Source organism: Oreochromis niloticus, linkage group LG22 (genome assembly GCF_001858045.2).
Source record: "Oreochromis niloticus isolate F11D_XX linkage group LG22, O_niloticus_UMD_NMBU, whole genome shotgun sequence".
Lineage (NCBI taxonomy): Eukaryota > Metazoa > Chordata > Actinopteri > Cichliformes > Cichlidae > Oreochromis > Oreochromis niloticus.
The window spans coordinates 14,548,428-14,576,013 of NC_031985.2; the positions used below are offsets into that span (position 1 = coordinate 14,548,428).

The window sequence follows — 27,586 nt, forward strand, 5'->3', positions numbered from 1 at the left end:
GGCCGGGGCACAGAGCTAAAAAAGCTTGGCGCAACCCCAGCACATGAGTTTCTGGTGAGTGGCCGCAGCCGAGTGGATAACCTAAGGAACTATTTGAAGAAGTAAAGAAGGACTTGAGAGGCAGGAGAGAGTCCTTAAAGGAGAAGGCTGATCGGAGAAACAGTTAGGGGATGACATAGCCAAAGAAATGAGGATCCAGCCTTTGAATGAATGTGTAAAAGTAAGTCACAGCTTATTCGTTTTTTCTGGGGGGATTTTCCTGTAGGAATTATGTTTGAAGATGGATACGAATAAGAATAAGCATAAGATATCAGGCTGACCTGCTGGCTGGTTAAATGGAAAGGTGGTTGTTGAGATGTTGGCCAGGAACAGTATCAATGAATGTGGTTCTTCATGAATGGAAGTAGCTGACTGAATAATGAATGACTAACAACTGGTAGTGAGTCTCAGAAAACTATGGTGGTCTCAGATGTGGTTTTGGATACCTGAACATCAAATCACATTCCTGCATAACTGAGAAGTGAAAAGGCTTAATTTAAAACAGCAGGTTACACAAATTGACTTGAAATAATAAGATATGTTTTGCTTATTTATTTATTTATTTTTTTTGGAACCACAAAGTTCTGTTTCTAAAGGACTAAAAGATTGTTCTCTATCTACATTTCTCTTTCCAGATCTGGAGCTTTAACCATTGTACCTAAGGCAAGTTAGGTTCCCCAGCTAAACCAAAGTACTCCCATACCAAAGCAACTTCAACCAAACTTAAAACTTGAATCTATCAAGTGTACTATACTGTATATTGTCGAAAATGACACTGGATAGCACACCTGGAGACATGAGTGGGTGGAAGGAAGTGGACTTCGCTCTCAACTGCACCTACATTGTTCCAGACCAGGTGGCAGACCCCAGCTTCAACTTGCCCAAAGCCATGACCTCCATCCCTCGCAACCTCACCTTTGAATATAGCACAGACAATGAGGTAAGACTGAATTCCCTTTTAAGTTTTTACCCATTGGGTTATAGAGCGGCTAATTATGAAACGTCTTTTAAAGTGCAATACAATGCAACCAGTACACCATGTATATATAAACCAATCAGCCCCCTCATGCAATGCATGAAATAGCATGTTATAAAAATCTAACAATTTACTATAACTTCGCCCGCAAGCGATTCACTGTCTTTGATGTTGTTACCAGTTTTCAGATTAAAGCTTTAGTGTCTACACTCAATATTGTTATTTATGTGTTACATAACATTCTGTCAGGCCATCTGCAGTGGGCTACTTGGAACAATAGCTCTGCTGACTAATGCATTCTTGATGTATGGGGTAGACTGCACAGTGTGGTGTGAGCGTGTGTTTTGTGTCTGTGTGTGTAAGTGAGAGAGTGTGTCTCAATAGATAGGCCACTGGCAGCTTGAGGTCAAGGTCTTGTCTTCTGACCACCTTCACTTACTTCTGTTTTGCACATGTCTCGCATTTCAAATAATGCACACAGCCAATCATTTTCTCGGGTCACAAACACATCTGTGCATAGACTTGGAGCAGAATGACAAGAATCAGCTGTTTCCACTAAATGATCTCATTCGAGACTTTATCTTTACAACTGTCATTTTTACCTCCGAATCCTCCTCCACTCAGGTGAGTCAGCCAGTGCAAACACAACTTCTGGTAACATCGCTTTGATAGTCATTGTCGGTCAGTCCGCTGACTGTTGACCCACACTGAAGTAGGATCAGTCCTTTGCCTAGGCATGTCAGTTAATCTGAACAACTATAAACCTGGCCCGCAGTGTGAGTTTAAGAGGGAACTTGTTTTGTACCTGAGAAACACATCATTTTAAAAGAGAAAGCAATGTCACACTCACTTCATCTCTGCTCGCTCTTAAGGCTCAGTACTGCGATACTTGTGGTTGGTTTTGCTGTCCCCTTCCTCTTTTTCTCCTGACATCGTTCCTCTTCTCTTGGTCTCACACTCTAATCTGTTCTTCCTCCTTCTGCAGCATTTACCGCTGCAGGATGAGAAAAGCATGCAAGCTAACATGATAAAAATCACATTGATGGCTGATTCAAATCCCCCACCCTCATTTACTGACTAAAACACAGTACCACCGCTTCATACTCTCACACTATGCCAAACTTGATTTTAGCAGTTTGCTTGTCAGTGCTTGCTGGCATTACTATATGTTGCAGTTTAGCTAACTAGAAAAACAAATATTTACTAAAAGAGAATTAAGCTTGTATGCACGTATGTGTGAATGTACCCTGTCAACTGAAAAAACAACAGCTGTGAAATGGGACGTGAAAACAAGAACAAACGCACTCTTATGACTGGAAGTATGAGGGCATGTCCTTTGACTGGTTTCCCTTTCTAAAGATGTTGTCTAGTCTTTCTCCTCAATTCTCTGCCACAAAAGTTGGGAAATTCATTTCCTGTCATAATCATGTAAGCAGCCACTCCTTCATGTGGGATGGTGTATGCACTGCTATCAGGAAAAATCAATTGGAAGGGATTTTTCCCAAGGGTGAGTGATTAATGCTTGATGAGTAAAATCAAAGTAGTCTGAAATAAAACAGTGTAATATGCTCCCCTGCCTTCAAACGTGTGTAGCATATTGTTATGCACATCTACACAAGTGTCACACTTGTTTGGCGCCAGATTAAGGAGCAGTCTTAGGTCCACTATCTTCTTATTCTTACGAATTCTTCACATGTTTTCAGGACCGCTTTTTCAACACCTCAGTTTTATAAAGCGTGCCAGGAAAGGTGGAGTAGGGTGAAGGGGGCACGTGGCAGATGGGGCATTAGCAATGAGTGCCAGTAAGGACGGGGTGGGGTGGGGGGCACTGAAGGAGATGGGGAGAAGCGGGTGTTCTGGGGGGAAGGGGCAGTGGGGATTTAGGTTAAAACCAGATGATTAACTTTCGTTGGGGACAGGCAGCCGGCCTGGCATCAGGCTTCACACAAGCTATTTCAATAGAATTCAGAAAAGACCAGGGATTGGAGGAAGGCAGAAGAAAAGGAGGGTCCTCGTGAGGGTGATAGCGTGGCTCCACTTAAGAACGCTCTCCCTCCTTTCTTCCGTTCTTCAACACCCTGCCCTCCCTTCCCCTGCCTATCAACCGAGTTGAACGGAGCGGTTAAGCAGCAGCGGCAGTCGAGCAGCCGCAGCAATTTGTTAGTCACGCAACAGCAGTGAAGTACAATGTCCCTGTCAGACTGGTTCATCACATCCTGGAATCACTTCACTCGCCTCAATGGCTGTTTGACACACACGCGCACCAACATGGTCCTGCTGCTCCCACTGACCTGTTGTTTTTCTAATTAACTGCTTAAACATGATTTGCATGATGAATCGCTACAAATGCCCAGGTGCTTGTCGCATTTTTTTGTCTGTTATGTGTTGACCTTCATATGGAAGTCCATGAAAATCCTCGAGGGCCAGCTTGAGTCAGAATTTCTAGATGGCAGGAAGACCGTTTGTGTTTATGTAAGGCTGAGGATGGGGGTGGGGGTGGGGGTGGCGGTGGCGGTGGAGGCTAAAAGTTTCAGTTAGGGGTCGTGGGTTACTTAAGAAGTGAACATGAAAGTTGTCTGTTCTGCAGATACAGCTTCTTGATAGTGTGTGTGCGCGTGTTTTAGTGTGTTTTGTAAGTCTTACTTTTCTATTAAGTATAAATAACTAATCAGATCAAACTGTGCCATATCCAGTAAGGCCTCACAATAGATTTTTTTAAACTAAAAAGCAAAAAACAAATACATGCTATAAAGGTACTTCAATAGGCTAAAAATGAGTCAGTTACTGATCATGACCATTACTGCAGAACACCTCAGGCTCTTCTTGGAACATGCTGTACATTATGTGTATGACGTGTGTATTCAGAAGATGCTAGGACTTGAAACTCCTATAGGGAGTCAGAAGCCTGACTCATTTCCACATATATGGATCATTTCGCAACCATGGATAACAGGATGAAGGCTTTTAAAGAGCGAACAAAACAAGTCTCCTTTTCCACCTTTGTTTGCTGTTGACATTTTGTTGAATTAAAACTATAAAAGTATTAGTATTATTAGTATTAGTGGTGATTTACAAGACATCTGTATTTCTGTCTTTTCTCTCTCTCTCCTTCTGGTGTTTGTGAGGACAGTGGGTCAGAGATCAGTAGAGTATGTCAGAAAGAGTGTAATACCCTTCATTCGTTTAACTCATTAGAGTTGAAAGTGGGTCACCTTGTGGCTCTAGGAGCTGTCTGGGTTAACGTGACAAAGTGACAACAAATGCAACACGGGCCAACAAGCACTAACCCCTACATGTAAACAATGAATAAATAAGTAATTAATACTGTTTCTTTATAAGTGTTGTAGTATGTTTGTACATAAACATACAATGATTTATTTGGCCTGTTTTCCAGGTGACAGGTGTGTTCAGCAAAGAGTACATTCCACAAGGGACTCGTTTCGGCCCTTTGCAAGGAGAAATCTACACCAAAGACAATGTACCCAAGCTGGCCAACAGGAAATACTTCTGGAGGGTAAGGGAAACCACATGCTTTACAAGCTTTTTCGTACACTGACATTTAAGCATAAACCAACCCATTGGCAAGGTACTGCTTAAGAAGGGGAAAGTTTCAAGCCTAAATGTGAAAAAATGACACTGGGAAAAGACAAGAAATGACTATGGACAGGTCTGTTATTCATGAAAAAAAACAAAAAAAACAGAAAACACTGGTTGCTCAGAGGCAGAAGTTTCACATCAAGTCTGTGTCCATACGTCAATAGGGGAAAGAAACACGTTCACACAGATTGCACTGCCGCACAGAAGTTTTGGTCAAAATTTTAGAGGAAGTTGTGACCGCCGGTGGCACGTAACAGTGGACTGGAATGCTTACACAGTCATGAGAGTCATACCGGCACTGAAGCCCTATGCAACATGTGTCACATGCACAAAGGATAGGACTATTTTTCATAATCCACACACACATATTCACAGAATCTTATCTTTCTGCTCTTTTTCAGTTAGATTTTTTGCTTTCACAAAGCAATCCTGACTCAGCTTGTGTCACTCAGGAAATTTTGCATTGTGCTGAGTCAATTCCCATAAGGAGTTTTTACTGCCATGCTACGTATTTTCCTTCCGGCTTCACTTCCTGTAAACCTGTAAGGGGTGTTCCTTAACCACAAGAGTGAAAGTCGCCGTTCCACGGAAGTGATTATGTTATCAGCCGCATGACACAGGTGTATGACATGTGCAGACGTGCTGCCAAAGGCATGCCTCGCGTTTGGCTGGCTGCCAGCTTCTCTTACATTTCGCTTTCTTGTTTATTATCACAGAGCAGCAGATGTGTCATCGTCTTTTCTTTTGAAATACGGGATCGTAATCGTAATTAACAACGGGAATTTATCCGACAAATGTAATTAACTGAAACCACCACCAAAAAAAGAATTGATAGAGGTGGCAAGGCAAGAGACAGAGAGGGAGAGAGACAGAGAGGGGGAGAGAGAGAGAGGGAGAGACTGACAGAGAGAGAGACACCGCCCACTAAGTCTCAAAAGCAGTACATTCACTCAGCACTCAACACATGCAAGACTAACTGTCAGCACACACAGTGGAGAGGTGTAAGGCACAAACAAAAGGAGCAAAATACTGTCACTGATAACTGAAGAGGATACAGGATATTCAATTGCCCATGGCAGAGGTGACTATTTTTACTTTAAGTTTTAATTTTACTTGTTTTTCATTGATTTTTTTTTTTTTTTACTATTTAAGCAACATTCCAATACTGTCCCAATAGATGACTACTAGAGTGGTAATCTATATATTGATATATATATATATATATATATATATATATATATCAATCAGACTTATCGCATATGTGAACATGTTGTAATTTTGCCTTCTCTTCTTCTTCATCCTGTACAGATTTATAGCGGTGGGCAGCTCCAACACTTCATTGATGGCTACGATGTCCACAGGAGCAATTGGATGCGCTATGTCAACCCTGCCCGCTCTCTTGCCGAACAGAACCTGGTGGCATGCCAGAACGGACGGGACATTTACTTCTACACCATCCGTCCTGTGGAGCCCAAACAGGAGCTGCTGGTCTGGTACAGTCCGGAGTTCGCCCAGAGGCTCTGCGGCCAGCAAGACGATATCAAACAGAGTGAGTGCAGCAGGAATGTAAAATATTTCTACCCGGGACACTGATATAATAGTTTTGCTCTGTAGAACTTAAAGTGGACAAGCTTAACTAATATGCTGAACCACCGGAAGCAAACCGCATTGGTCCCTTATTACTTTCTGAAATGTAAGTTGTTGAAAGTATAGCATAGTGGCTGATTTGTGTTTTGATTTGGCCTTTACTTTAAAAACTTTTTAGCGGGCCTAAGTTTCATATAAAGAAGTGAAAGGAAGTTGATTACCAGCTGTAGCGGTGAGGCAGGACAATGACTTGAAAACCACTTTTGTATTTTTAAGCGCAATATCCAATAAAGTGACAGATTTAGATCAGTGCAATGACTAAACAAGTGTCACAAAGACTGTGCGATAACTGTTATCAGTGAAATTCTTTCACTTCAAAGTGAATGAAGACACGTTATTCCATTCCTGAAAAAAGGCCTGATGTTATCTCTTTTACCAACAAACAAGTTAGCTGATTTGATTCTTTTTCTTTCTGTTTGACTTACACAATAGTGAGGTGAATTTTAAAAAGATCATGGGGAATGTATGAGCCACACGCAGACGAAGCAGATCTCCGCCTTTTGTGAGATGTTTGTTATTCATTGTAGGATTGAAGGAAAGCAAGAGTAATCTCAGGTGTATAATGGCTGGTCAAAGTACCTTTGTGAGTCACCGGTTTTCAGCTATTAGTAGAACATCAGGTCTTTCCCTCATCACCATGACAGATGAGGGTAAGTCTGGTGATTCATTCCAACTGGATACAGAAGCCTTGTCGCCGTTCTTCTTGGTGACTAATGCTAAGGCAAGGCAAGGTATTATTGCCTTATTTTATCATCTTAAGTATCTTGAAAGCATTTACCTTCCTTTTAGTCACGGGCCTGGACTGTTAACTGTTGCGTGCTAGATATTCCGGGTTGATTAAACGAATGCAATCAAGTTTGACAGCTAGTTTTCTGGAACCGGTTGCCTATGCTTTCTGGCATCAATGAAATGCACAGAGTGATAAAAATGTCTCAAGGCCATTTTAATCAGCTTGTTTTTAAAGTACAATACAAGCTGATCTATAAAGCTCGAGTCCCTATAAGATGATGCCTCCTAATTTACGTTTTATTGATGTAAAACACCATAAACACTTTGGCAAATTGTTGATAATAAAGTTATGCAAAAGGAGCCGTATGATCCACTCATAGTTTAAGTATAACTCGCATAGTGAAATCTCGCAGTAGCCGAGAAGGGCTAATTTTGACAAATAACATGCGTGGAAATGCTATCTCAAAACAAAGAAAGCAAAGGAAAAAAGGAAGAGATGTTTCTTTCTTTTTTGTGTGGTCTGTACGGTAAGACAGTTACTGTATACCCAGAAAAGGTTTCACAAACGAAACTCACAGTCTTGCTGCCCATACATGACACATACAGACTCCCCCTCAATTTACCACCAACTCTTTCTCCCACACCAAAAGAACTTCAGTGATTGCCGAACAGAAACCTGTCATCTATGATTTACACATCATGTCAAAACCGAAACTACTATCATTTACCATATGAAGAAGCACCTTCTGTGGGTGGATGTCCCATAATGCCTGTAAAACATGTTTAACTTACACAACGAGCATTATATTAAACTGACTGCCTACTTTTTTGCCCTCTGTTTGATGTGGTGATTTCATCACACGCTGTTAAAAAGCTAAATACGTGTATTTATTTCTCTGTGACAGAATACACGAGTAACAATGAAGACCAAGAGCACGAGTATGTGAAACAGCACTTACCTCAGCAGACGTGGCTCAAAGAAAGAGCAAAGGAAGGGGTAAAAGACGGGAAGGACGGTGACACAGAAGAAAAGATTGACGTGGAGATGTTGGAGAGAGACACTCCACCTGACACACCTGATGACCAGATAATTGACTTCAGCAAAAAAGATGAGAAGGACGATAAGGATCCAGAAGGAAGGGGCATCATTCCTTCCCCTCAGCTGGAGCACAGAGAGCCCAGTCTGGGCTTAAATCATCCTTACTTGCCAGATCACTACTCTACATTCCCAGCTCCACACAGGAATTTTCCTCTTCACCTCCACGGGCTCTATGGGCACAGGGAGGGCCTGGTGTCATCTTACCCCCCATTACAGTCCAGACCTCTCCAGCCCTCTTATCAATTCCTTCCTCCCTACAACCCACATTATCCTCGCCTCCTGCTCCCCCCATACTCTCCTCCCTTTCATGGGATGCTGTCATCGAGAGGATCGCTCCAATACAGCAGCTACCTCGGCGCTGACGGACTCCCGTATCCCCCTATCAGCGCACCTAATCTTCTTCCAGTGTCTCTCTCCTACTCCCCATCTCCACAAGGAGGTCTGAAAGAGCTAACACCAAATATTTCCCCGCCGAGAGGAGCCCCAGCCACTCCAGAGCTCTCCCCTCCCGCCAAGCCCAACAGCCACCATCAGTCCCCTGAGCAGTCTCCCTCCGGCTGTGAGGAGGCTATGAACCTAAGCCTGGCTACAACCAAAAGCAGCACTGCACCACGCAATGGGCCTGGTCACAAATCCCTGCCCTATCCACTAAAGAAGCAGAATGGAAAGATCAAGTATGAATGTAATATCTGCTCAAAGACCTTCGGACAGCTGTCAAACCTCAAGGTAACAACATTAACTTCATTTTAATAAATTCCTAACTTTACACTTATTACTCTTGTTCCTTAATACTCATGACTTCTCTTTGTATAATTTCTATAATTTTCTCTAGGTTCACCTCCGAGTGCACAGTGGCGAGAGACCATTCCAGTGTAACCTATGTAAAAAGAGCTTCACTCAGCTTGCCCACCTACAGAAACATCACCTGGTGCACACGGGAGAGAAACCACATGAATGTCAGGTATGTTGGTAATCCTAACCTTTGTGTGGTTTTTTATCTTCCTTTTTACACGCTTCATATGCAAGCTCTTTACTCAGAAAATGTTACTGTTTGTTGTTTAAACCTTACTCTTCACTTAAGAAATGTTGATGTAAAACCGAGAGTATGAGAGACACAGAGAAACTCAGTGTATACACAAAACAGGTAACCGCTTTCTGACTCACGTACCTTTCTGGTAATGCAGTGTCTATTTGATTTTCACCGAGCCACAACCCAGTTTGTCATGCAACAGCATCTTTATGCTTTTGTTTGCTTATGTGACACTGTGGGTGTGAAGTTTGTTGGATGGAGCTCGTTTTACCCAGAGAACTGGAATAACATGATCAATCCTGATACCATAATATGACATCATTTATCAGAGTTGAACCTAAACACAACTAGGTGGTTCACTTTAGAATTAGTCATGTGTACGTTACTCACAGAAGTGTTGACCTTTCACACCATGTCTTCCAGGTGTGCCACAAGCGCTTCAGCAGCACCAGCAACTTGAAAACACATCTACGACTACACTCTGGGGAAAAGCCTTACCAGTGCAAGCTGTGCAACACCAAGTTCACGCAGTACATCCACCTCAAACTGCACCGCCGTCTCCACAGCAGCCGCGACCGTCCCTACCGCTGCCAGCTCTGCGCCCAGGCCTTTTTCCACCATTTCTCTCTCTGCATCCACCAGCGCAGCACCTGCCCAGCTAACTCCAGCACGCCTGCCAATGTGCACATGAAAGAGATGGTGGAGCGGTTTGATGCCAGCCAAGAGGCAGACGCGCTCACAGAAACAGCATCAGCGTCTCAGGTTGGGGAAGCCGTCGAGCACTGGCTGGCTCGTACCTTAGAAGGTGAAGGAAAAGAAGACCAGAAGGAGGCCACCATGCTGCTAAAAGCTCTGACTGCGGCTATTAATGCACCACTGACACCCATGACCCAATCGGCACCACACCATAATCCTCCTCTCGCCTACCAGGAGAGGGCCAGCGTCGTTCATCTCCACAAACGGTCATCTGTGAAAACAGAAGGACAGTGAGAAGGAATATAAAGTTGAACATACAGCATATAATCTACCAAGAATATGAGTGTCACCAAATGAAATCTCCTAATGTGCCATACGAGGCATAACAAGGAATATTAACTTACCCAATCCAATGAGCACAACACCAAAAGAAGAGCATTCCAAAGACTGGGTGATAGTATTCAGTGATTGTACTTTCTCCCAAAACCTCAGTTAAAAAAGATAAACATGGGAGGTGTTGTTAAGCTGTGAAGTATTTAAAAACCCTTTTACTCAGGTAGACGATTGTTTTTTTGTGTGCTTTAACTTATTCCTTTTTTAAATGCCATCAGCGTTATTTATTTAGTTGTTTCTTAGTTTGTTTTTTTCTAGTAGTATTATTTTTGTGTGTTTGCGTCTGTGTGTTGACGTTTCCAAAGAGATTTTGAGCTCTTGGTAAGACCGCAAATGGACTCAGGAACAACAACGTGGCACGAACCTGTGGATGAGCCTTCATTTGTTATGTTGTACTGTGTGCGTTATTTTACTTTGTCAATCAAAGGCAGGGCGCAGTGATAGCACAAACCAGCTCCTAATTTTGTCTGCGATTGTCTTATTTATTTATGATAAAGGGAAACTTGATATGTCCTGAAACTGCGTGAGAATAAGCATTTGCCAAAATTACAATCAAAAAACATGAATATGTAGCACTGTTTTCAGATGGTTATTTAACTCATTCTTACATTCTAAAGAGATTCAGTCAAAGCATTATTCACCTCTTCGATGATTACTTGCCAACTTGGATATCAAAGACACACCGTCCTGATCAAACCATAATGTAGCCAAAAGAAACAAAAGACAAGATTCAGTGTAAACACGGTTATTTAAACAGGTTCCTCTGGAAACAAACAGGTTTTTTCTTTCTTACAGCTTTCTGCTGGATTCAAACGTTTTACATATTTCTTACACAAAAGTTTCACTCCAGATGTTACTGCAAAAAAAAAACCAAAAGAAAAAGAGCTTCATCCAAATCTTAACTGAAACATTGGTACCTCATTCAGCAATACAAAAAAAAACTATGTGCAAACAAAGGGGCACAATTTTCTAGCTTTTTAATACTTTTGTATTGTGGCACTGTAATGATAATGCAGCGATATCTGTATGCTTTTGCCTAAAGGTAACTAGGAACCATTCTTTAAACCTTATACTATTGAGTTTCTTTGTTTTTAGTGCTTTTACTGTACAGTATGTTTGTTTATGTAGTTTATTTTTGCAAACAAGTTATGATATGTTAAGAATTTATATGTGAGAGACTATTTTGATGATACTTTTATATTTACATGATGTAGCATATTAAAGCTATTGTTTCTATACATCCCGTGTTTTCAAGTGCTTTCATGCCAGGATGGCAAACTTATTTGTGTGTGACTGCTTTTGAAATCCAGTGATCGATTGGGCTTTCTGTGATAACACATCAATACACACAATGCAATTGCCAGATTTGACAAACACCAAAAAGGTCACATGAAACTGGTCAAAACATAACTTCAGACAATAATGAGACAACTATAAACAGGAGCGCTGCTGAATTTGAGTCAGGTATTTATTTAGCTTTTAACGCCTGAGTCATGTAGCTGCAGGGCAAATTTGCTTGTGTTTGTGTATTTGCACTGTTTTCTTAGCACGCTGTGCCTCAACTCTCTTGGCCAATGATCTAGAAATACAAATGCATTCTTCTCACTTCAAGTTAATCTGATAAGAATCGAATCCATTTAATCAATATAATTTAAAAAAAACTGAGATCGTTGTCTTTCCTGGAACTGTTTTACACAATTATTTTTACTCAAAAGTGACTTCCATTCAATGTGTCTTACTGAAAATTCACTTTGCACAGACCCAGAAGTCTAAAAAAAAAAAAAAAAAAAGTATTTTAATGTTTAAATTCCTAAATTATACACCCACATTGACTCGCTAGTAATCTGATTTAGCACAGGTTTTCTACCAGGTGACTTTCCTGATGCAAATGGCCCCTTTATCCAGGCTTTGAATGAGCATTAGTGTTAAAAAAACAGCATTAAATAAAGATGAACAGGTATAAAATCATGCCCTACTGACCAATCTGTTCTCTTGAAAACAGTATCGCCATTGCTGAATGATCCCTGAGACCTCTGTGCACAGCTAGTATAGGGGTATAGATTTTTATTAAGATCTACCATACCCTACCACCTTTGTTTATAAAAAGTAAATAAAACTAGGATTCACAAAGTGCTGTAGATATACAAATAGCATAAACAGAATATAAAATCAAACCATGTTAAAAATAGAGAATTTGAAAAAATTGAGTCAAAGGCAAAGATCTAGTCTTTGTATTTCCCCCATGAGCATCAGTATTAAATATAAATTATTGATTAATTATAGATTCTTGTGCAAATTTATTTCATTTTCTGCTGGTTTCAAACAATTTTACAATTAAAATGTTCTATGTAAATAAATAATAATATAATCCTAAAACAAAACACCTATTTGTATTAAATTTACACATAGAGTAAGCTTACTCTGGAATTCTGTTTTTATGTTTACTCTTCACTGTCTCTCGGATAATCGAGCACAGCTGGGCTCCAAATGAAAGAATAAAAACTAAAAATGTCTTTCAAACGTTAATTTAATGAAATAGTCAGTTATAATAATGAGATTATCTTTATGTAATACTTATAAGCCAGTAAATTTATAGTGTTGGCATTTTTGCCAGCTTTCCTCCCACTAAATATAGTAACAGTTTTCCAGTCTTAGTGGAAAAAATGTTTGAAGCACACAGACAGTCATATGGGCCTTTAACACTAACCAAACTAAATACTTGAATATGAATATATATGAATATGACAATGATTTTCCTCTCACACTGCTGCTTTGTCTGCAGCACCTGTGTCGCTTTCATTCTTTATTATGTGCTTAACCTCTGATATAGTTTTACCTTTCTTTTTAAAATCATCCAGGACACTCATCCATAATTGGTATTGGTTAGATGCAGTTTAATGTAAAAACCAGAGTTAACTTAATCCTGAGTTAACTTAGCTTTGTGTGACCACTTATCCTGACTGCCAGTGTGAGTCTAGATACCAGACAGACAACCCAGGCATGCTGAACTCAAACACAAAGACTGGGCCTTTTAAATCTTTTCCTTCTTTTTTAATCTTACTATGTTTATTATGTGACTATTACCAATTTTTTTCCTATCAAAATAGCAATAGAATTATAGCCATAAATGTAGCCCAAATAGCCAAGTGAAAATCCTGACACAACCTTTTTTGATAAGCACCAGCAACTAGAAGTCACGATGATGTAGTTACCGACTTTGTTTGTCATAGACGGTAACATAGTGCAACATCCTGCTTACTGCCATTCATTTGACAGCAGAACACTCTTTCCAAGAAAGTAAAGGAAATGAAGTCAGTTTGTCACCAGTGAAAAAACTGTGCTTAGATCACAATGTTACAATATTACAAAATTGCAGAGTCTCACAACACATTCTCCTATTATGGAGTTCTTTGTTGCTGTGTTACTGTCAAGAGCTCACAGCGTTTAATGGGAAGAGGTGAGTAACACTGTGAATCACAGAAGCACCACTTATAAATGTAAGGCAAGTATATTTGTGCTTGCCTTCGCAGCTTTGTTAGGATAAAGCAAGTTGGTTTTATTGCAATTGTTGTGTTTTGGTATGATTAGGTTTAGGTAAGTCAGTTTCTTTTCATTTGCAGGTTGGTTAAACTGAATCACAGAGTCATATGAAATCTTTCCGAAATGGATGTGACTCATTATCCTGATGTTCTGGTTATTTGGTGTATATTTACAAGCCCAAATTTGAAAAACTACCAAGAAACACTGCAGGCCTTGACTTGTTATCGCCCGACTTTGTTCCTTAACGTTTGTCTCAAGTTTTAGTTTCTTTTAAACAAATTATACAGCAATTACTTTGAAGAAATCTCATTAAAACAGTCTCATTATTGGCTATAGAACACATTTAATTTCAAATGTTCATTTAAATTAACATTAGTCCTTTTAAAAGTTTAAATTTAAAAGGTCTTTTTTTTTAAATTTGTGAATGAAGTCAACTTGTGTTTACAGTCATTTAGAGACTTTAAATAAATAAATTAAAAACCAGGCCGTTATATAGAAATAAACAGAGTATAAATAGAGTTCCAAATTAAAAACCAGTGTTCAGAACCTACTTTGGGAAGCCTCTGACATCCAAGACCAGTGCTATTTTTGCTAATGAAATTCATATTTGACTGTAGTGAATGCCCAGAATTGGCAAAAGTTTTTACCCCAATACTGTACTTAAAAGAACACCAAACCCCAATATAATTCTCTTACGTGATCGCTGTGTCTCCATGGCAATGAGACAGTTTCAATCAAACAAAACTTTAAAGTTACTGTAAATATGGTTTGCTCATTACAGTAATTGTATTAGGTATTTCTTGATCTGTCTCTCTTAACCGCTTTCTTTTTCTTTTTGCTGTGCAGTGACTTCTCATTCTGTAGTGTTTTCTGGTTGTGATCTCTGCTGTGGGGGAGAACCCCACAGAAAACACCTACACACCGCTGACCAGAATAAAAACACTCTCAGACCTTTAATGTGAGCAAACCACCATGGTGACAGGAAACCCTTCTGTTCTGGCAAGCTGCCAGCTACATATTTATGTTACTGTGCAAGTGAGCAATAGATGCAGACGGTGCTCTCAGAATTTGGAGAAAAAAAAGCCCCATTGTAATGTTTTTATGAAAAGAAGTAAAAAAATAACATGTAGACTAGGTCCTTATCACATAGAGATAAATAGTTGGGTCTCTCTCGCTCATTACAGCTGTTATACACATTTTTTGAAACATATACAGACTATCTGTATATATGTATGTAAAATCAATTCTCATAGCATTACAGCTATATATGAAATCCTTTTAATGTCAGTACTTCTAGCTACTTTACCCTAATGGGAAACAATTTTAAAGAAACTGTTGAATGTTGATGTCAAGCGTAGGCCTTTGTGTAGCTATCTGAATGAGTAATAACACCCTTTATCAAAATTAAAGTTTAGCATATCACGGCACAGTAAAATAAAATAGAAAATGATCTGATCTATGACAAGTCTTAAAATGACATAACCTCAGATGAGCAACAACACGTAACATTTTACACCATGATATTATTTATTTAATAAAAACTAAGCTAAAAGAAGTGTGAAAAAGTATACTAATCACCTTTTGCAGCAATAACTTGAACTAATTGTTTTCACTATGACTTCATCAATCTCTCACATCACTGCGGAGGAATCGTGGCCAACTCTTCTTCTCAGGATTGTTTCAGTTCAGTGAGGTTTACTGCCATTTTTTATGCATGGCTGTCAAGATTCCACCACAGCTTTTAAATCAGGTTGAGGTCTGGACTTTGACCGGGTCATTGCAACGCCTTGATTCTTTTCCTTTTTAGCCATTCTGTTGGAGACTTGCTGGGCTGATGGGTACTAAGCTTTAGCTGGAAACATGGCTTTGCATTTGACGTTGGAATACTTTGATATAGAGGAGTTCATACTTCACTCGATGACTGCAAGGTACCTGTATCCTGTGGCTGCAAAACAAGCCTAAATCATCACCCCTCCCCCACAGTACTTGACAGTTTGTATAATGTGTTTGTGCTCATATGCTGTGTTTGGTGCCGTGCATGATGGCCAAATGTGTGCCCAAAAGACACTGAGCCAGAGGTCTTGTGGTTTGTCCATATTTAACTTTGCTGCGAGCACTCAATAGGTAAATGAACTGGTACTTATTTAGAGCTTTTCTGCTACCTAACTGAGGACTCAAAGTATTTTTGACATATGCATTCATTCAAACGTTTTTTTCTTTTCTTTATATAAGTACCTTGTTTAACAGTAACCTGCTTACTTGCACTCTGATGGATGAATCATGGGCACCTCTGGGTTCAGTATCTTGCCCGAGGATACTTTGACATGCAAACCGGACAGATTGGGCCACCAGCCTTCTGATTGGCAGACAACCCTCTCTACCTCCTGAGCTAATGTTTGCTTCCAATATTAGAAGCTAATATTAGCTTAGCATTTCAGTTGTCACTTACTGGCAAGTGATAAGAGATCTTTCAGGGAAGTAAGCCTTTAAAATGTGATTGGTGAATTTTAGCAAAGTGAACACAAAGCTAAAATTTACATATAGCCAAGGCAATACAACTGTTTGACCGTTAAGGCCCTTCTTCCCTTTAAACCACGACTCCACCAGACCATTATTACATTTTGTGTGCAAATATATGCAAATCAGTCTGGCCATAAAAGATATTACAACAGATATCTTAACCTAATATCTTAACCTCGAACTGTAGTACTTTCTATATAGCTCACCTGAGAAATACATTGATTCATCAAGAGATGACAGGATTGTCAAGACAGTACAGTAAAAATTATTACCATATCAGTCTAAAAAGAACAAACTGCATTAGAAACAATGGCGGTAATCTGTCATCGCGCCACTACTTCCTGGCTGACATGACGCGTTTTTATGAAAGTGTCTTTCGTGTCGTTCATCTACTTGATCTCTCTACATTTTATAATCTCTTCAAATCCTAACACCCTGTATTTCAAACATCAAACAGCCTACAGCAAACCAAATTCTTGCAGTTCCAAAGAATCCCACCAGGAAATTATGCAAGCGAAAATGAAAGAAATACACTAAAATAAAAAAAACCATAAAAAACACTGAGCGTCACAAAGGTAAGTCTTTCAAGTCTTTCAAGTTGTCCCTTTAAGAGGTAATCATCCAGTTAGTGAAAAAAAATGATGAGAATTTCTTTCTTGGACCATGCAGTCAGATAACTCCCCTTCTAGCATGTTCTACACAAGGAAGTTTTCATTCTTCATTAGCATTTCAAGGTAGCAAAGATTCCAGGAAAGTTTCCAGGGAAGTTACTATCCTGTTTCAGATTTGTTGAACTTGCAAGTTCTCACTTTCTTGGGGAAAGTGAGAACTTAGACACGGTCACGACGTGCCTTTAAAGGTATCACTGCTTGATAGCTTAATTACATGTCCAAATGGAGTCATTTCCTTTGCGTCCATTATTTTCACAGAACAAAAGTCGCCTGCAGCCTCACAGAGAACGGACTTACCACAGAGCAGAAAACTATTGCTACACCTCTCCCATTGAACCATTTGAATAACTAACACCCAGTCTTTAGTGGTTTAACCTCCAACCTCATCAACACCTTGTTTAGGACACAAACCCCTCAAAAGGACATCTGACTTCCAACTTGTTTCATGTCGTAAAGAAAAAATGTCAGTAATCTGATCAAACTGAAAGTTAAGGTCACATATATTTTAGTACAAACAACAGTTGGCTGTCACGATTACCAGACATTAATGGGAAGTTATATAAGCAGTGGAAGCACCTGTTACATTATATCCAGTTCTTTTCTCAGAAACAGTGACTGTGGTGGTGACTCAGTGTATATGCGGCAAAGACAGCAGTTCAGCAAATACAGATAAAGAACAAAAAGAAATCGGGAGTTCTTTGTCTGAAGCAGGAAATTCACTAAACTCTGCTTAATATTTTCAGCTGCAACTTAAACCTTGGTCTCAATTAACATTGTTAAGGAACAAAATCCCCATCGGCAAGATTTAATTAACTGCAGAGGAGTTATTTTCTACCTGCCATTATCATTGTTCAATAATTTGGTCAACACCTTTGATCTAAAAAAGAAAATCTTTGAATTACAATTGACAGCATGCCATTACTGTGCAACAGGTTAGGCAAAGAGTATTTGGCTACATGTGAAAACATTGATTTAACACATCATACAAGATTTGGCACAGGAACAGATCAGCCAGAGGGTGTAACGCTCATCTTGGCTGTAGTTTTATGTCTTGAAATGTCATAAACCTTCAGATGATGCTCCAGAGATAACCTTAAAATTGCTACTCACAGAATTAGTTTCACTGTGGCTCGTGCATACTGTATGTTAGGTGGTCCATTAGTCACAGAATTGTGGTTTGATAACTTTGTCACAAGTTATCTTTGAGTTAGTAATTTGGGAAATTTACCTTGTCAGACTGAAAAAAGCAAGGTGACATCAGAAATTGTTACAGTAAGAGATTGACCAGTTTGAATTTAACACTTTAGGCAGTTAATAGAAGGTGTTAAAAGAGGATGTAAATTAAAACACATGACCTGCCTTTATTAATCATATAACTGTGACTGATTCGATCTTAAATGCTTGAAGCTATCCGTAACATTTCAAATCTGTTTTTCTTCATGTCAGTATACTCACAGTATACTCATACTGTGGATATATAGATGTGGCCAATTTGTGTGTAAGAGAAAGGATGTTTGCTTAAATTCAAATATTAATTAAAAAAATGACATCATAAAATGTAAGCAATTTAAAAACCTAAACAAAAAAGTAAAAGTTAAGTTTGTAGCGAATGGTCACATGTTTGTTTAACCTCCTTGAAATGGCATCCACATATGTGGACATCACATTTTGGGTTGTCTAGACCAAAATACAAGGGCCTGATATCCACTCACGAGGACATTATACTGACTCTTCTATCGAAATTTAAAACGAATTTCCTCATATGTGGATCTCATTTTACACAGAAACAAAACTAGGTTTTAAAAAAATCTGGTAATTCTTTCTTTTTACATTCATCAGGTCCCAATCAACCCAAATAGTAAAGAGAAATTAAAAATGCACGCCGTCTTCGGAGGTTAACATTATACACAGCAGCAGAGCAATAACTAGGTGAGTAATTGATGACAGTTTTGAAAAGTAACCAAGCCTCTTGCCCCTTGGCCTCTTACCTGGAGAGAAAGGCCTGTGTTGGACAAGCACCAGATCACTTCGTGATGTTTTATCTCACGAACAAATGCTATGACCCCTGAGCATCAAATAACTTTCTGTCTTAATTCAAGAGAAAGATTCCAAGGACGATAATGTTAAAAGGGATGGGTGTGTTTATTTGTGTGCTTTTTCATGCAGGTGGCTATGCCTTAAATGAGCTAAAAACAAACAAAGCCTTTTCCCTGACAGCATTCCCTTTCAGTTTTAGCTCACTGACAGCCGGTGATTGCTGTAAAAAGACAACAAATGTGTGTGTGTTTTTTTTTTAAATGTTTCCATTTTTTATGTGCTTCCTTTGAATCATGTTTTACCTGGATTAATAAATTCTGCTGAACTTCATCCTGCCTTAATGTTTGACTTTCAGTAGCAGTTATTTTTAGTCAGCAGTAAAGGCAGTAAACATGGGTGTGGGGCAGTGAGTAATAACACACGGTTGTGACGTTGTACCAGTCAGCTAAATGGGTCTAAAGGTTTCACATATAAAGATAAAAAAAAAATGCGTGGTTTTCATTCTGTTATGTGAGTTCATAATCACACAGTTTCTCTCATTTGCTGATAATCAGCAAAAACCCAACAATTACATTTCACAGGATTTTACTTACTACTTCATTTTAACCTCTGATTCCAGCACATTACGTTTAACTGCAGCTAACTTTTTCATCGATGGACTGGATAGATGATTTATTTATTTTATCTATTTATTTTGGTTGGTTGGGTAGAGTTGGCAATGGGGAAGCAGTGTTAAAGTAAATATAAAGTAAAACTAAATTAATTAAAGCTAGACTGTATAGGAGAGGAATGTCACGGAGTCTCTCGTTGTTAGAATTTGATGCACAAATTGGTACATGTACATTTTTAGTAGTTGAGGATTAAACCTTTAAGGTATTTTTATTTATTTATTTTTTTCCTGTGCTAAACCTAATTCTTCACCCCGGCCCACAATGTTCAAAACACCCTTTTCTCCTCAAAGTCTCTCACATTGTGCTCCAACAGGCCAACAAAGGGGATTCCCAGTACAATGTGACCAGAATGAGCTCACCCCCCCCCCCCCAATAAAAGCTAGATCATGTGAGTTTTGTGTTTTCCGTGTCTTATCTTTGTCATCTGCTCACTCTCTCTCTCTCTCTCTCTGTCATGCACCATGATAGAAAGAGAGTAGGGGCCCTCTCAGTAAAGAAATGCAGCGTAGCGTTAGTGTCTGACCAAACAAATGACGATTCTTTATATTATCAGAAGTGGTTTAAGTCAAATTAGGGCTTCTTTTTTTTCACTCATCTCCACATGAGAGAGTTATATGAGCTATAACCTGTAATGGTACTGGGAACAAGGAAGAAGGAGGAAGAAATCAGTTTATTCTCTGTTTGTTCCTTATTTTATGGACAATCCATCACCTCAGTCAACAGGTTTAACAGGTAACATGCTTGAACTTTCAGCAGCTACAACGCTCTGATTTGACTGAGCAATCTTGGGACGCCATCTTGTGGCAGAGCAATGTACACGCATGTGAGCGCCTGATGATTGACTTGTAAACTGCACACAGGCCAGGCGATGTCGTCCTAGAACCGTGGAGACTGCAAAGAACGCATTGTAACGCATTAGTGTAAAGTAATATGTTTACGCATGGATTTATTATTAGATAGATAGATAGATAGATAGATAGATAGATAGATAGATAGATAGTTTATAAAAACAGAAAGCTTTGACCATGTTAACCTTAATTAAGGCTCCCTTCATATCTGACTAAAGCATTAATTAATTAAATCGAGATTATTATTATTCTTATTATTACATTAGCACCTAAAACAAAAATTTTTTATTTAAAAAATTAAAAAAATTTGGTCTTTATGGTCTTTGCAAATGCAAATTAAGGCCCTTGACATTGTATTTTTAATGAACCGTTGAATTTCTGTGGGTAATCATTGCTGAACTACGTAACACCAAAGACAGTAAAGCCAATAAAAACAAATTCCACTCATTTCCCGAAGTTGTCGCCATTGCAAAATATGTTAACAAGACCGGTGTTTGATCATCTGCAGTGAGTGTCACTGTTTGTCTGAGATGGGTGTTCCCCGGGGGGCGTGTCCCGCACCTGAGCTCTGAGTGCTGCACACAAAATGAGGCAGCCAGAGCAACAGCTGTCAGCTGTCAGTAAGTCTTTTCTGCCCCTCGCCTGTTTTCATCGGCTTTGAATGATCAGTGCTGAAGAAGACCCGACGCACTCGGCCCTCTGACGTTACCCAGCAGACTAGAGATGGCGAAGAGGAGTTCAACCAGAAAGTCTCTGAAAAGTTTGTTCTCCAAGAGCGAAGCCAACTTGGACGAATCAGTGGAGAAGGATGTGCAGAAAAACGGAGGGGAGAAGAAGAGGTTCAAGTTGTTCAAATTCAAGATACAGTCCAAGAACGACTCTGAGAAGTCAGCTAATGAGAGCCAGAAGATGCTCAGGTATGCTTACCCAGTGTCGTGATGTTGACTCAGTGACCTGTTTTCATGCCTGCATTTGCTGTATGGCTCAAGGAGTAATAAGCAGCTTCTGACGCTTTAAAGAGCAGCAAAGCTTCAGATAAACCTTAGTTTTCAGCAAGTAGCCTGCGCCTGCTGTTTCCATTGGTAGCCTAAATGAAAAGTCCCAATTAAGCAATCCTCACTGCTGTGAGCTTTTGGGCAAACATCTCAACAACTTTTGAAATAGGTAGTACACTTAAATATAATTATAGAGCCACAAGGAACTTTAGAGTTGGATATAAAAGTAAGCGCATACTTAGCTCCACAAGCTAGCACTCTCCCCTTCAGCAGAAACATGCTTTTTGCATATTTGTCCACAGTCTTCTGATATGGCATGCTGGAAACTGATATCGAGCTTGCATGCAAAAAAAAAAAAAAAAAATTAAAAAAAATTCAGCAGCAAAACGTTTGCACGTATCGTCGGTTTGTAACCCCAAATAATTCAAATCTGGTGCTTAACTAGGCCATTTCACAAGCCCCACCCCCATATTTCTGCTTTTGAGGCAAAGTTCTGTTAGAAAAATCACCTCGAAGCACAAATTCAGATGGAGTGTTTCATTTTACCATATCTGATATAATGCAGAATTCAAACCAGAGAAAAATGCTCAAATGGAAAGGCGTCCAGTGTCAACCTAGGTTTTTCTATATTGTTCGTTTTAGACCTTTAGACCTTTCTGTCAGGGCCTCCCTCACAGGCCCATTTTATGCTGTCTATTCATAAATTATAGCTGTGCATGAGACCCCAACGGTTTGAGGAGTTCTAAGTCATAAAAACAGGATATGCTCATTCTAGTCTCTAGGGTAAACATTGACTTAGTTGATCTGGTTGGTAGATTTCAACCTTACTTTGAGGTCTTAGGTGTTTCATAGTAGGTGGCAGGTAGCAGAATAAAATGTGTGAGTGGTGAATTTGGTCACAAATGTTTGCAAAGCAATGAACAAGACATGCGTTAAAGCTGTAAGGATGTAAGAACCACCACTGCATATAGACAGAGGTGGGGTGGAGGTTAAGCTACTAATCACAGGCCAGGACAATATAATCATATTGTTCATGTGTTTGTAGACGAGTGCCAGTGACGGTTTGTTTGCACAGAGAGAAAAATAAACAGCGAGCTGACACTGTGACTGCCTTTGCACATGGAGGTTATGCAAGGGTAAAGTTTTTAAACGATGCATAAAAAATCATAATCAATAAATTATTGCAGAAGTGTAAACATAAAGCAGAATGAAACAAATAGTCAGGTCAGTGTTGGTAGTCTGTTATCCACCGATTATCTATACAAGTCACATCTAGAAATCATTTTATAAACTATTAAGTGCAGAATTACATTACATTGTTTTGCTGTGAATGAAAGGATTTTTTTTAATTGTTGACACTGTGGATGGGCAACCAAGATAGACTTGTTTCCATATGTAGACTGAATCTGTTTTTGTTATTAGTTTGAGGATTTAGTTTTAATCCATGTTCCAGATTTTATCTGTCAAGACTTGGGGATTTCACCATCTAAGAGAAATCTTCAATTTATTGTTTGTTTTGACTCTCATCTCTTTTCATAAAGTTCAAGGTGAGGTCAAAGTCATGCTGGATGTGTTGGTAACCTTACCACTGGTGTATTACGTTGCAGGAGGAAAGTTGAAATTCTTTTTTTCAAACAAACCACACACACCAACTCTTTAGGTTGTCGCGCTCTTGTGTGGTTTTATGGATTAGTGGAAGTTCTGTAGACAAACCTGCCGCTCCACATGCCTGTTGCATTATCATGAAACTACAAATCAATTGGACAGTACACACAAGCTACACTATTGTGTTTGGTGATGCATGCTGGTAACATTTATGTCTCAGCACAAGGGTGTTTAATACATCCAGCTGACTTCACAATAAGTCACTGTACTGTTGAACCTGTTATGTCTGTTACAGAAGAGTAAGCAAGGTAAAACTCAATGTGTGTTGAGTTAAGAATGCCGTATTTTGGCAATGTTTTTTTTCTTCAAACCACTGCATTAAATTGTATAACGAAGTGCTGAAAAATGGATCAGTGAAGTCAGAGAAGGCTTTGTCCTTAAAACAAAGGATATGCTTTGAGCAGTGCATTGCTGCGCAGTGCTGTTTAAGTCATTCATACGCGCATATTTGTTCTATTCAGTCAGTTCTTCTTGGTGATAAAGGGGCATTGATTCCACTTGACAAGGACAGTCTAGATAAGATGTCAAGAATGGGAGGTTTTCGGCAGCTCTTATTGGAAACGTGTTTTCACACTGAGATCAAATTACTGCTAATTGTTGTGCGTGATGAGTTTGGGCATTGTTTATTTATTTTGCTTAACAATTCAGTGTAATTAAACTAGCAGGTAATCAGTTACAGCAGCTGCTAAATGACAAAAACAAAATCAGAATGTCTTTATCGTCATTTTAACAAGTACAACGAAATGCAGTCCCTGCAGTGTCAAGAGAAGAGGGTTTAAATATAATTACAAAAGAAGTATAAAAAAAGATTTAGATCATTCAGTAATAATAAATAGAATCTTATTGCGCACAAACGCTCTTGCACAGGATGTTGTCAGGTTGAATTGTAGGTGATTACTTGTAATTCAAAGCTCTAAGAGCTACAGGGTAGAAACTGCTATTTAGTCTATTAGTCTTTGTTCTGATGCTCTTGTATCTTTTGTTTGATGGCAGCAGTTCGAACACATTATGAGCAGGGTGTGAGGAGTCTTTTATGGTATTTCCTGTGACGGCGAGAGCTTTGCAGTTTGTCCAGAGAGGGTAAAGAACAGCCAATGATCCCCTGGGCAATTCTTACAATCCCCTGAAGTGTTTTCCGCTGGAGCAGGGGGCTCAAATGTGTCATGTGGGATATCAAATCAAATCTGGGAGGGATGAAGGACATGATATGATCCAGACCAGTCTCTCAAAGCACTTCAGCACCAGGGTGAGCACTACTGGCCTGTCATACAGGCAGTTTGCGGTTGGTTTTTTTGGGGGGTGGGTAATGGGACTATGATGGGTACTGAGTCCTGGAACACTGACAGGTTAAAAATCTTTGTGAAGACCCTGGCCAGCTGTTCTGCACAATTCCTCAGCACACGTCCAGAAAAGCAGTCAGGACCTACTACCTTCCTTGGATTGACAGCCTGGAGCAAGCGTCTCACCTCATGTTCCTCCGCTGGCGGTTCTAAAGAATCAACAACCATCTGGAGCCAAATTAAAATTGTGATGGGTCGTGTGGTTGGACTTCATCAGAGTTCTCAACACCTCCCATGCAAACAACTGTGAGAGTAAATTTGATCCAAAATATGAGAACTGGTCATCCAAATAACTGTCAACACGACACTTTTTTTGCATCTTTATCAATACGCTTTCAACAAAAACAGGAATTTTATTTTATTTATTTATGTTTTTTAAACTGTGGGATGTTTTCCTGCAGATGATAAAGAAACCGTCGTTAACGCTTTCATTGCGTCTGTATTCTAAAAGAAAGCGCGTGATTGTGGTGATGAGTGCCAGCATCAAATGGTGATAGCTGTGTATTCTGAATAACACAACAGTTAAACATGAAGGTGTTATCCTTTAAAAGAGGTCTGTTAAAGTGGTGTTGCCAACAGCTGGCAATAAGGCTCTCTTGAAATACTTGCAACATTGGGTTACTTATGGAAAATTAAAAAGTTAGAATACTATTAAATAGAAACAACAGTTCTAAAGGCTATTGGACGGCATGATATATTCTTCTTTTTACTGACTGTAACTGTGAAATGGTGACACTATCTGTATCCTGTACTAACTGGTTTTTTGACTGGCTTAGATGCTAGCTATGTTTGTTTCAGTGTGGATTAATGAATAATCAAGTATTCATTTACAGTGTTTACTCACTACTAGGTGGTTTAATGAGAGCAGGTATTACTTTCTGATTTGACACTGTGTGCACACAGAACATTAGAATAAAGTTTCACATAGACAAGACCATGAACATTTTTTAAAAACATGAACTTCTAGATGTAGTTTTTACACAGTAAAAGAATCAAACTTATAAAGGCTCAGCAACCCAGGCACCAAAATAATGCATTGGCATTGTACATAATAATTAGGTCATCCAGGCGAAAGACCGACGAGCTCTTACCGTATTTATTCGTCCTCCATTCTGCATGTCGACAGTTCACAACAATCATTGCAGGCAGTAGGACTTGGTCATTTGGTCAGACTTTGGTGAAGTTTGAACACAGTGATAACCTGATGGCTCTTCACCCAAACTGTGGTGAAGGGCTTATTTGTCATTTACATGTAATAACCAGTCAATCGTGATGGATTATGAACTGGATGAGCTCCTGGTGTTACGAGTGTACAAAATATATTTCTCAACATTTGTGTCTGTGGGTGTGTGAGAAAGTCTGCAGTTATGTTTTAACTGCTCTTCATGCTGCTTTTAAGGTACTAGGATTATTTCCTCCTGCTTGGGGACCAAGATGGAATCATTTCAAGGATTAAAGATTATATTCACAATTTAATGAGAGTAAAATTGTGAAATATTCAACATTTAGGAATACAGGAATTACAATTTGGCCAAAAAATGGATTGCATTTTTGTTCTACAGGCTTGAAATATGTGGTGTAATGAAAAGGTGTAGTTTTCATAACCAGCTAGTATAGACCAAGCCCTCATTCTCTTCACTCAAAGGAGTATAGGGGTGGGATTTAATAAGTTTTCTTCATCCCACTCCTTTTCAGGTAATTTTTGTTTGTTTTTTTTTTTTTTTGTTTTGTGCACTTTATGTTCAACATATGTATTTTGTTGTGCCTGAAATGAACAAATAAATGAATGAATGAAAGGTGACACAAGTGGTGAAAGACTAACAAGTATCTAGTACTAGTAATATAAAAGTTACTTTTGTTTCTGAAATGTTAAAATTATTTATATTTTGGGTTTTAAAGCACATCATGGGTCATCTAATGGTACTGTAGAGTAGTGGGTCATTTGTGACTACAGAGTTAAAAATTATACCCGTGTGTGTATGGGGTTAGTTTAGAAGACTGGGTAGGCAGGTGAATGACTATGATTTAAAGACTCTATGCTGGACTAAGCTGATCACCACCCATCTAAGAATTTACCATACAGATGTGTTAAAAGTGTGAAAGTCTTCCTTTAAAGTAGTAACTATTTTTGTGCGTTTGCTTCAGGACTTCAGTAGGCCTGATTTTTATCTCTTAACACTCTCACATTGCAAAGCACAGACAGAGAAAGTACAGGAAGCACTTTGAACTTAATCATAGGAAGACCTTTATGAGATTCTTTTCCCTTTTTTTCACAAGTCTAAGCTGTTGCGTTTTGACACAGTGAAAAGCTTTGCACATTTTTGGGTGTCTTGTGTGTTGATGTGTAAACAGCATTCACCCGGGGGCGAAGATATGACTCATTTTCTTGTTCTAGGACATCTGTTCTACCAGAAACTACTCCTGTGTCTCAGATACTGCAGTGGTTACTTACTTGACTGATTCTTGGGTTGCCAAGCATAGGGGGGAAAAACAAAACAAAAAAAAAACCCCTTTATGTGACTAAGGCAGCCTGTGCATATCAGCTTTTATCAGTAAAGCTACAAAAAAGACTGAGCAGTCTTCACCTAACTCTACAGTACACATAAAGGCCAAATGCATATTCATGCGTACTTGTGGCAAATGAGTGTGTATGGATTAGAAGAGTTTCAACACAGCGATCTATAAATTGTGACAGCTCCACATGTTTGCTTGTCATTTGGCTTCTTGTCTGAGCATCCGGTCGTGTAAAGCGGAAAAATCCTGTGCATAAAGAGACCTTTGTTGTGCTTGTTTAATGAAGTGACAGCTCGTGATTACTGATGGAGCTTCTCTGTTGACTTTGAAGCCTTTGTAGGGGTACATGAATTAGAGGCTGTGCTGATGACCGAACAAAGGCAGCACCTGTCGCTCCACTTTAAAATTGGTTAATAATTCAATTAAATTTAAAAAAAATAATAATTCTTTCGTTTTCTTTAGTGTTTTTTAGGTGTCAGCGTACGTTTTTAGGTACGTCATCTGTCCTAATGGCCTAATTTACCTTTGTTCGCAACATTGATCTCAGTTCTAAGAAGCACCAGCTCACTTTCTGTGTAG

The 27,586-nt window shown here is 39.2% G+C and overlaps 2 protein-coding genes and 1 long non-coding RNA gene across 4 annotated transcripts in view; 2 read left to right on the top strand and 1 right to left on the bottom strand.

The window, feature by feature from the left end:
- The first annotated feature begins 774 nt into the window (after positions 1 to 774).
- prdm1b (PR domain containing 1b, with ZNF domain) lies at positions 775 to 11,446 on the top strand. 2 transcript variants are annotated; one of them, XM_025902243.1, is made up of 6 exons: positions 775 to 979; positions 4,410 to 4,529; positions 5,921 to 6,161; positions 7,894 to 8,813; positions 8,920 to 9,048; positions 9,541 to 11,446. In XM_025902243.1, exons 1-6 carry the CDS (start codon positions 809 to 811, stop codon positions 10,105 to 10,107), a joined length of 2,148 nt encoding a protein of 715 aa, XP_025758028.1. In that variant the 5' UTR covers positions 775 to 808; the 3' UTR covers positions 10,108 to 11,446. The 2 variants fall into 2 exon arrangements, with proteins under 2 accessions (XP_025758028.1, XP_005452792.1); XM_005452735.4 differs by lacking the exons at positions 775 to 979; positions 4,410 to 4,529 and adding an exon at positions 5,502 to 5,693.
- Positions 11,447 to 20,048: 8,602 nt separating this feature from the next.
- On the bottom strand, positions 20,049 to 21,950 carry LOC112843492 (uncharacterized). The gene is made up of 3 exons (XR_003215857.1): positions 21,727 to 21,950; positions 21,421 to 21,580; positions 20,049 to 20,536 (listed from the first exon to the last, which is right to left on the bottom strand). It is a non-coding gene; the product is annotated as an uncharacterized LOC112843492 (long non-coding RNA).
- The window catches only part of crybg2 (crystallin beta-gamma domain containing 2), a 35,985-nt gene continuing 29,220 nt past the window's right edge, over positions 20,822 to 27,586 (top strand). Inside the window, exon 1 of the mRNA XM_019350769.2 lies at positions 20,822 to 21,410. Coding sequence (XP_019206314.1) covers positions 21,217 to 21,410 — 194 coding nt within the window. The 5' untranslated portion in view covers positions 20,822 to 21,216. The remainder of the gene's footprint in view (positions 21,411 to 27,586) is intronic.

Coding starts and splice junctions, on each gene's coding strand:
- prdm1b (XM_025902243.1), top strand. CDS start 809: ATGACACTGGATAGCACACCTGGAGACATGAGTGGGTGGAAGGAAGTG. Junction 4,530..5,920: donor ACAGGAAATACTTCTGGAGG/GTAAGGGAAACC, acceptor CATCCTGTACAG/ATTTATAGCGGTGGGCAGCT. Junction 8,814..8,919: donor GACAGCTGTCAAACCTCAAG/GTAACAACATTA, acceptor AATTTTCTCTAG/GTTCACCTCCGAGTGCACAG.